Consider the following 9,864-nt stretch of genomic DNA (forward strand, 5'->3'; position numbering starts at 1 on the left):
GGGCGAGAGAACAAGCAGAAGCCTGAAGACGGCATGTTTAACATTTAAAAGTCATAACAGACTTTAAAATAAAATGTGTTCGCTCATCTACCCTGACAAATATAACTTCATTAAAATCTGGAATGCCAGACTTAAATTTAGAATTCTTGGCACCTCGGGATCCTGCGCTGAAGCACAAGCTCTCGTTGAAGCCCTTGGACACGCCCCTCCCGGCTCCTCCCACCTCCGGCTCCTCCCACCTCCGGCTCCTCCCACCTCCGGCTCCTCCCACCTCCGGCTCCTCCCACCTCCGGCTCCTCCCACTTCCGGCTCCTCCCACCTCCGGCTCCTCCCATCTCTCTGAGCGGCCTGGGGACAGGTATGTGGAGCCACCGGACCAGACCGAAGGCCCAGGTTCCCGCCACCATCTACCACGTAGAGCTACTCCGTGGTCATGACCTTGGGGGTAGATACCCAGGGTGGGTTCTCTGAAGCTGTTCAAGACCGGATGGAAAGAGAGCACGGGGAGATGCATATGCGGAGCGTGGTGGGACAGGAGTGCAGCTCTGGGTGCAAGCATTCTGCCCCTGGACACGGCGGCATTCTAAAATGACCCATTTCAGGACCAGATCAGAGGTGGAGGATGGTGATGATGGTGACGATGGTGGTTCGGCTTTGGGGCCACACCCCGCCGTGCTCCGGGATCATTCCTGGCAGGGCTCAGGGGACCATCGGCGAAGCTGCTGATGGAACCCGGATCTGCCCCCGCCCGAGGCCAGTGCCCTACTGTTGCTCTGCCCCGCTCCTCTCCCCACCTTCCTTTCTGTGGTGCCAGGCACTGGACCCAGGGCCTCAAACATGTGGTGCTTGTGCTCTGTCCCTCAGCCACATCCTGTGTCTAGTGTGGGATTTCTTCCTGAAGCTATGAAAATATTCTCAGCCCGATTGTGATGAGCTTCCTGTGGTCAGACAGCTCAGTGAACACACGAAATGCCATGAATCACACACTTTAAATGGGAGCTTTGTGTCGCATGCACGCGGTATCGCAGCATGCTGTTGGAAAAAGGAGCAGGAGGCACCTGCTGGATGCTGGGGACTTAAAGTTCCAACTTCAAGTGTGGTGGGATCCCATCCCCGTCAGCGGTGATGGTGCAGAGAGGGGCCTGCATTACCACCAGGGGCATCCCGAACCCAGCTCCTCCCTGGGGAACTCAGGGCACTGCCCTGCTTTTTCCCGCCTTCCTTGGGCATGCATGCCTGGCTCGCCCTGGCAGTCCTGGGGTAGACCCAGGCTTTCCTTCCCTCGCCTCCTGTAATCTTTCCCTGCCGCAGACTGCCTCTGGGTCTCTCCGTGCCTGCTGCTTCCCACCCCTCCTCTGCAGCCAGACTGCCTGCTTACAGAGAGATTTTTAAGCCATATGGAATTCAGGCTCGGCCCGGGAAGCTGCACCTCAGGGGTCTCTGCTGTCAGCTACAGCAGAGTTGGGGCAGCGCCCACACCATACTTACATAATATAGGAGGACATGCTGATGTGGAGGATCCACTTAAAGATGCCATATTTCGTGTTCCGGATCTGGATGACTTTGTTCGTCTCGTGCTGTAAGACATAGCTGCAGATACAGCAGTCTGGCATGGTGCGGGGTTAACGCTCTGCTCGGTTCTGGACCTGGGCCCAGCCCGCCGAGCCTGGGCACTCCTGTCCACCAAGATCAAAAAATGAAACTTTCCCAGTGCTTAGCAGGAACCTTGAAGTTTGCGCTCCTCCAATGATAGCGGAGGGGGGGGGGGGAGGGGGGCGGGGGGGGGGCTGGGGGGGGGGCCGGGGGGGAGGGCTCTGGCAGCTGGCCCAGATGTGACTGATCATAAACAAGAGAAGTCATGTCCTATAGGCCAGGCTGGCAGATGACCCCGCCTCCGCTGCCTCCCTCAGATACCAGCACAAAGATGGTGTTCAGAGGAAGAGCGTTTTTTAGAATATTCCCTTTCCTCACTTCCTGCTTTTCCCATTTCCCTTTTGCTTTTTTTTTTTTTTTTTTTTTTTGCTTTGGTCTTGTTTCAGCTGGGGGAGACTGACAACGCCACAAATAAATATCAAGGGAGTCGCCCAGTGCTCCCATTGTGCGTTAGTGAAAGATCTAGATCTTTCCATCGCCTCAAGCCCGAGTAGAAACTGATGGATTCATTTCAATAACTCTTTATTCAGCTCCAGATGTTTCTGAACTCTGGATGCATGAATGCCTTCCCAACCTCCTCCCCCACTTCTGTTTTGGAAAATAGGGGCCATTCCCAGCACTGCTTGTGGGTTGGGGGCGGGGGGGGGGGGGGGGGGGGGGGGCAGGCAGGCAGTGTCTGGGATTGAATTTAGGGCCTCACATATGCTAGGCACAGCCCTGGCCCCTCCGCTACACTCTCACAACTCTCCCATCTGTAGCTGGCAGGGGGAATGAGTTTAGTGAGGGAAGACATTAATTCTATGCTGTCTATTTCCTGCATGACCTCTAGATTTCTCTCCACACTGTTCTGGGTTCCAGGAAGGGATCCCAGGACTTAGCCCACCTGAGGAACCAGCTTGTTATCCATATGATTAGGTTTAGGGTGAGGGACACGGCTCCATGGTAAAGCACATGTTTTGCATATGTGAGGTCTCAGAAGCCATTTCCCATCTGCAGGGAGGAATGAACATAATTATTCTATGAAATCTTTCAGTGGGGGGAGAGCGTGTGCGAGAGGGGCTACAGGAAACCCGCAAAGGATTGACGTTACCAGATTGGGGAGATGGAATTTAGATGAACTTAAATGAGAGCAGGGTTGATAGGCTGAAAGCAAAGCGTTTCTCTGAAACGCTTCATTTTTGTTCTGGATTATGGAGTCAGAGCCCAGTTTCCTTGGGTGCAGTAAGGAAACTATCTTGTTCCTCAGAGAGTTGGGGAACACTATGTCCAAAACCCCACATCTGAGGCCCCGCACCTGAGTGCAAACCAAGCTGCTACTTGGTGTCAAGGTGACATCAGAGAGTAGAATATTTCATTCATGCTGATGCAGTTTCAAATGCCTATTTGATAGTTTGATCCTTTTAGAGGAGAGTTTGTCACTAAGAAAGAAACGACCTCAAGAAATGAGAGTAGGTGGGTGTGACCAAAAGCCAAAAACAACACCAACACACAGAGATTGTAATGAGACAAGGCATCACTTGGCTGGAGTGATAGCGGGGAGGGTGTTTGCCTCGCACGTGGCCGACCTGGGTTCAATTCCCAGTATCCCATATTGTCCTCCAAACACCGCCAGGAGTAATTTTTGAGTGCAGAGTCAGGAGTAACCCCTGAGCATCGCTGGGTGTGACCCAAAAAGCAAAAAAAAGGAAAATAGAAGAAAGAAAGAAATGGGAGTAGCGGCCAGAGAGGTAGTACAGCAAGTTGTGCACTTGTCTTGTGTGACACTGGCCTGGACTCGATTCTTGGCGCCACATATGGTCCCCTGATCCCCATCAGGAGTCATCACTGAGCACAGAGTCAGGAGTAAGCCCTGAGCTGCTGGTGTAGCTCCCCCAAACAAGAGTCGATTGCTTGGGGGGCTAGAAGCTGATTTAGATTTGATCCTGGCACTACATACGGTCCCCTGATCCTGTCAGGAATTGTCCCTGAATAAGAAGCCAGGAGTAAGCCTTGGCAACTGCCAGATGTGGCACAAAAAACAAAACTAAAAGCCAAAAATCATCTACTATTTGGGTCTGAGAGATAGTACAGAAGCTGAGGCACTTGCCCTGTGGTTCTCTGTGTGTAAGGGCAAAACTGATGCCATGAAAGGCAACAGATATAAGAAAAATCGTTTTTTTTCCCCTTCAGGTTCTTTTAGGAACTTCAGGTTCAGTTCCTGGAACTGAAACAGATTCAGTTTCCCAGCAATAAGACAATGCGTAACTAGCCAACCTGAACCTACCTGGGAAAGTTCCTGGCCTCAGCAAGTGGGCTCAATTAATCAATTCTCACAATGCCCGGGAAGTGGCTTTTTGTTAACCCTGAAAGAATGAGAAGTCTATGTAATCATAAAATTGGTACTGATACTGAAAATTATTGTTTTATTGTTGCCTACCCTCTGTTAGCCTAGACACTTGCCAAAACACCTTTGTTTGGTAACTAAGTAAGATTCTTTTCTGAAACAATAAGGCATGTACTGCTTATGTAATCAAACCCTACATAAACTGCTTGCTGTCTGAAGTTGGGGTTGCTATCAAGAGAAGAGACCACTCTGGGGGCTGGAGCAATAGCACAGCAGGTAGGACATTTGCCTTGCACAGGGCCGACCTAGGTTCGATTCCCAGCATCCCATATGGTTCCCCTGAGCATCACCAGGAGTAATTCCTCAGTGCAGACATAGGAGTAACCCCTGTGCAACGCCAGGTGTGATTGCCCCCCCCGAAAAAAAAAAACAAAAAAGAGAGAGACCACTCTGAGGGTAAGATAGTTGACCTCAGTATACTGGAATAAAACTCCTACTCCTTTTGCATTATTGTGTTAGTGTCTCTGTTCGTCCTGCTGCTAGTGAACCCAGATTCCCGGGCTTAACATGTGTCTGCTGTGACCCTGGTTTAAATCATTGACACCATATATACTTCCTCAGCACTATCAAGCGTCATTCCCGAGCAGAGTCAGAAATAGCCCTGGAAACTTCCAGTTGTGGCCCAAATTTAAAAAAAAAAATTAAAAAGAGTATACTGCTTAGCCCGACAAGCTACTGAGAGTATCTCGCCCGCACGGCAAAGCCTGGCAAGCTACCCGTGTTGTATTTATATACCAAACACAGTAACAATAAGCCTCAAAATGGAGACGTTACTGGGCCTGCTCGAGCAAATCGATGAACAATGGGAGGACAGGACATACTGCTTAAGGATATACCAGTTAGGAAAAAGTTTGGTGCCCTGGTATATATATATATATATATATATATATATATATATATATATATTTGTTGAGTTGTGCTAAACCAGTGCTATCTAGAAGGACAGCTTTGAAATTAAATGAAACTTAAAAGTTAGTTCTTTAGTTCACTATCTGTATTCCCAATGCTCAATGGCCAGCTCTGGCTTATTAGACACTGTAGAGCATTCTTCCATTGTAGAAAGGGCATTCTTCCCTACTCTTAATGTTTTTGGCGGTTTGGACCTGGTACTTATTCCTGGCTCTGCGCTTGGGAGTCAGTCCGGGAGAGATGAGGACCATATGGATTTCTGGAGATCGATCTTTGGGTGTCATATGGTATACTAGGACTCGACCTGCGTTGTCTGTGTGCAAGGCAAGTGCCCTACCCACTGTACTATCACTCTGGGGCCATGCAGAAAGTCCTGGTGGACTGCACTGCCGGCAAATTCTGATCAGAAGCAAAGGTGAGTACAGTTTCAGCTAAGTGAGGAAGATGCAAGTTGGATGGCATTAATTTTCCTTGTGAAATAGGTGGCAGATTTGCCGTCTGAGAGAGGAGAAAGAAGACAGAGAGAGTGGATGTTTGAGCATAGTGGAAAAGACTCAAAACAGTTGCTATGGTGAGCGGGAGAAGTGTACCAACCGGGAAAACAGGAAATCCAGGACGGTGTTGAAACTGTTTCTGCAAGTCTGGAGAGTGAGACAATAACAGGCCTGGGGCCTTTTCTTCTTCCTCCCACTTCCAAGTCTGCCAAGTAATGCAGAGGTTGAGAATTGTAATTATTGGCTTCTCTGATGTTTATTATGGTCTTCTAAATATTTTCCTGACACAGTGTGTGAGAAGTTCTGTCTCTGCCTCTCTTTACCCATCAGTTACCCTTGGCAGACCCACAGTGGAGGTCAGGAATCTCCTCTTTCTCCCTCCAACTTAGCACGATCACCAGGAATGGTTCAGTTGATTCTGGATATAATTTCTCTGCTCTGCTCGTGGGTGCTGAATTCATTTTAATCCCAAGATCTCTTCCTTTCACTCCATCCAAGCCACAGTACACATGCTCTTCTAGTGAAATTTAAAATCTGTTTCTTATTAATACCCAAGAATAGCTGAGATCAACACCAGGAGGATTAGCTTAGAGGCCAGCCGGGCATTCTAGGGGAAAGGGCAGCTCAGAGAGAGAAGGGAGCACCAAATAAAGGGTGTTTGGAGGATCCTCCCAGGAGGGGAGATGCATGTTGAAAGTAGACTATGGACTGAACATGTTTGCCACTCAAAGCCTCTTTTGCAGACCACAACACCCAATAAGAGAGAGAGAGAACAAAAAGGAATGCCCTGCCACAGAGGCAGGGTGAGATGGGAGGGATGGGGGTGGGAGGGATATTATCCATGGTGGTGGAAAATGGGCACTGGTGGAGGGATGGGTATTTGATCATTGTATAATCGAAACCCAAGCACAAAAAAATTGTAAATCTACAACTGTACCTCATGGTGTTTCACTAAAAATAATTAAAAAAATATATATATATATAAAATAAAATCTGTTTCTTTGTCAAGACAATAGACCTCTCTGAAAATAATTGAGGTATTTTGCATTACTGAATCCAGGGGCTGGAAAGGGATAGAGAAAAGGAGTGTTCTCTTGTAGTGGTGGTGTGAGGCCCAAAAGCCGGCTCCTCAGAAGCCATGACAGGCTATAGCTAACATTAAGTCTCAGCTAGGCCTCAGTTTCTGTTTCCCCAGAGCTGGACTGCTTCTGGTAAACTCCTACTTGAGTAATTCACCTGGATAAGAAACTGGGCACTTGAATCTGGCCAGGCATGAGGGGTCGCCGCACCCTTCTTGGAAAGAACCCCAAACTGTTACTGGTACATGCTATCTAATTGCTGACCACTGTTGTAATAGGGCAAAACTAAAAATATGCCAGTATATAAACCGCTTCTTGACTGAACCCTATATAAACTGCTTGTGATTTGGAGTCGAGGTCCTTGTCAAGATTCCACTGTGTTGGATGAGTCTTGGACCCTCGCTCGGGCCAGCACTGGCTTAGGCTAGTATTAAAGTTCCTTTGCTTTTGCATTATTGTGAGTGAACTTGGTCTCTCTGCAATTAGGGATCTGAAACTTGGACGCAACAGTGAATAGTAGAGAAGAGAGCTGTCTGGAGGTTTCTAGAGGCAAGTAGTAGAGATTCATTGTTTTCTCCATCTAGTTTTTTTAAAATATAAGAGTACTGCTATTTATTCAGCCACTGATTAGGCTGATTGAATTGTGCATGAACTCCACCTTGCTTTTCCACCCCATTTTTTATAATTTTATTTATTGAATCACTGTGAGAGCAGTTACTAAGCTTTCGGGTTCAAGTCTCAGTACACTGAAACACCCATACCTTCACCAGTGCCCATTATCCACCACCAAAATCCCCAGTATACCCCCATCCCTCCCCCTCCCCCTACCTGTGGGGCAGATGATTTCCACATTACTCTCTCTATACTTTGATTACATTCAACATTTCGACGCCACACCCACCATTATTTATTTGGGATTTTACCTCAACACTCAGATCTGCCGAAAAGGCAGCAGTAGACAATTTATTTTCTATTGCTGGTTATGAATAACATATGATGTCACGTGGCTGCAGTAAGTGGCAGCGCAATTTTGAAATTCTGAAATTTTAACAATTATACCCGGAGGGATTTCTTGCCAAAACCTGTTGGGTTCCGAGATTTGTTCCTGAGTCTCTGGGATCATGGCCATTAAGCAGCTTGATCAGAAGCCAAAGAGGCCATTTGTGGGCAGCGACTCAGGGTCTTGTTGGGACAGGGAGGAAAAGGCCGGCTCCACCCCCATTCTGTGAGACCCTGCGCGTCTCGTCACTGCGGGCCCAAACCTGACTCTCCAGTGGCCTCTGGAGGATGATGGCCACCAGGCCGCCAGGGGGAATAGGCCAAGGCACAAAACCTATTCCCACGTGGGGTGGCCCAGCACCAGTAACCTACTGCAGGGACCGTACGCATTTCTGCCAAAAGCCATTGGGTTTTGAGATTTGTTTCTGAGTCTCTGGGATCAAGGCTGTTAAGTAGCTTGATCAGGAGCCAGAGAGGCCGTTCATGAGTGGTGACTCGGGGTCTCATTGGGATGGGGAGCAAAGGGCCAGCTCCACCCCCATCCCGTGAGGCCCCGCTTGTCTCGTCACTGCAGGACCAAACTTGACTGTCCAATGGCCTCTGTAAGATGGTGGCTACCAAGCCACCAAGGGTGAGCAGTCGGAGGGACAGCACCCTTTCCCCCCGGGAGTGGATTGGCGACAGTAACCTACTGCACAGTCCAGATGCATTTCTGCCAAAAGCCGCTGGGTTCCGAGATTTGTTTCTGAGTCTCTGGGATCATGGCTGTTTAGTAGCTTGATCAGGAGCCAGAGAGGCCATTCGTGGGCGGTGACTCGGGGTCTCTTTGGGATGGGTAGGAAAGTCTCCATCTAGTTTTCAGCAGGGCAGATATGAACATGGAACAGAGGAAGCTCACCTTTACTCAGGATGAGTTTTGTGTGTGTGTGTGTGTGTGTGTGTACACTCGACAATGCACAGAGGTTACTCCTGACTCTGCACTCAGGAATTACTCCTGGTGGTGCTCAGGGGACCATATGGGATGCTGGGAATCGAACCCGGGTCTGCCACGTGCAAGGCAAACGCCCTACCCTCTGTGCTATCATTCCAGCCCCTAATCAGGATGAGTTTCTACTGGAAGTTGAGAATTGTGTAATTTAGGGGTCTATGGGCCACGTCCAGTGACATTTAAATAGGCAATGTGGCTTCACAATTTGGTTCTCTGGCCCCAGGTGGTGCCAGGGGTCACCAGGGTCACCACAGGGGAGCCAGATGGTGCCATGTATTGGACTCAGGCTTTCATGCATGTGGAACTCAGAAAAAGGTAATTTAGCGGCTTGACAAAAGCAAGACTTCGTGTTCTTTCTGTCCTTCATTGCTCCGCTTGTGGATGGGTTCATCCTCAGAAAGAAAATCAATTCTTCTTTCTGTCCATCTGTTTAAGGAAATCTTTCCCAGAGCTTCCCTCTCTCCATGTCACTCTGCCCTCAAGTGCTAGAGCCAGTCATGTGCCTGTTTCTCCATTGACAAGAGTGAGGATATGGCCACAACCAGTGGCCAAGCTTCTGGGGTGGGGTGGTTACTGGGGCGTCACCCAGCATCTACCACTCCTGAGCTGGCAAAAAAGAGGGCTGTGGAATCTATGTCAGATAGAGCTCAGAGCCAGGATTTACCTGGGCACTGCTGGGTGTGCCACCGCCAAAATAGTTGTGGTAAAATAGACATAACACACTTTACTAAAGTAACCATTTTAGAGTGCCAGTAAGTACTTATGTTGTGCAACCCTTTTGCGCCTTCAGAACTTTTTCATTATTCCAAACCTGAACTCTGCCCGGTTAACACCTGAGCCCCTGACAACAATGTCTGTCTCTATGAGGTTGCCACTTGAGGGTTCTCATGGAAGTGGTTTCGTCTGTGTTCATTCGTGTATCTGAATTATTTCACGTAGCATCACATTTTTCAGATTTATCCACACTGTAGCGGGTGATGGAATTTTATTTCTTTTCAAGACTGAATAAGATTTCATGCATTATTGTGTATCCAGGGCTGGAGTGATAGCACAGCAGGTAGGGCGTTTGCCTTGCAAGCGGCCAACATGGCCGACCCGAGTTCAATTCCTCTGCCTCTCTCGGAGAGAGCCCGGCAAGCTACCAAGAGTATCTCGCCCGCATGGCAGAGCCTGGCAAGCTACCCGTGACGTATTCGATATGCCAGACACAGTAACAAGTCTCACAATGGAGATGTTACTGGGCCCGCTCGAGCAAATCGATGAACAATGGGAGGACAGTGACAGTGTCAATGATTGTGTATCCATTCATCTGTCTACAGACATTTAGTTTGTTCTCTCCATATGACTATCATGAACAAT

General features: G+C 48.7%; 1 protein-coding gene across 1 annotated transcript in view; it reads right to left on the reverse strand.

The window, feature by feature from the left end:
* P2RX7 (purinergic receptor P2X 7) overlaps positions 1 to 1,613 on the reverse strand; it is a 57,533-nt gene extending 55,920 nt beyond the window's left edge. Inside the window, exon 1 of the mRNA XM_056107218.1 lies at positions 1,489 to 1,613. Coding sequence (XP_055963193.1) covers positions 1,489 to 1,613 — 125 coding nt within the window. The remainder of the gene's footprint in view (positions 1 to 1,488) is intronic.
* Positions 1,614 to 9,864: the final 8,251 nt, after the last annotated feature.

The sequence above is a fragment of the Sorex fumeus genome, unplaced genomic scaffold, assembly GCF_029834395.1.
Source record: "Sorex fumeus unplaced genomic scaffold, SorFum_2.1 ptg000155l, whole genome shotgun sequence".
Taxonomy (NCBI): domain Eukaryota; kingdom Metazoa; phylum Chordata; class Mammalia; order Eulipotyphla; family Soricidae; genus Sorex; species Sorex fumeus.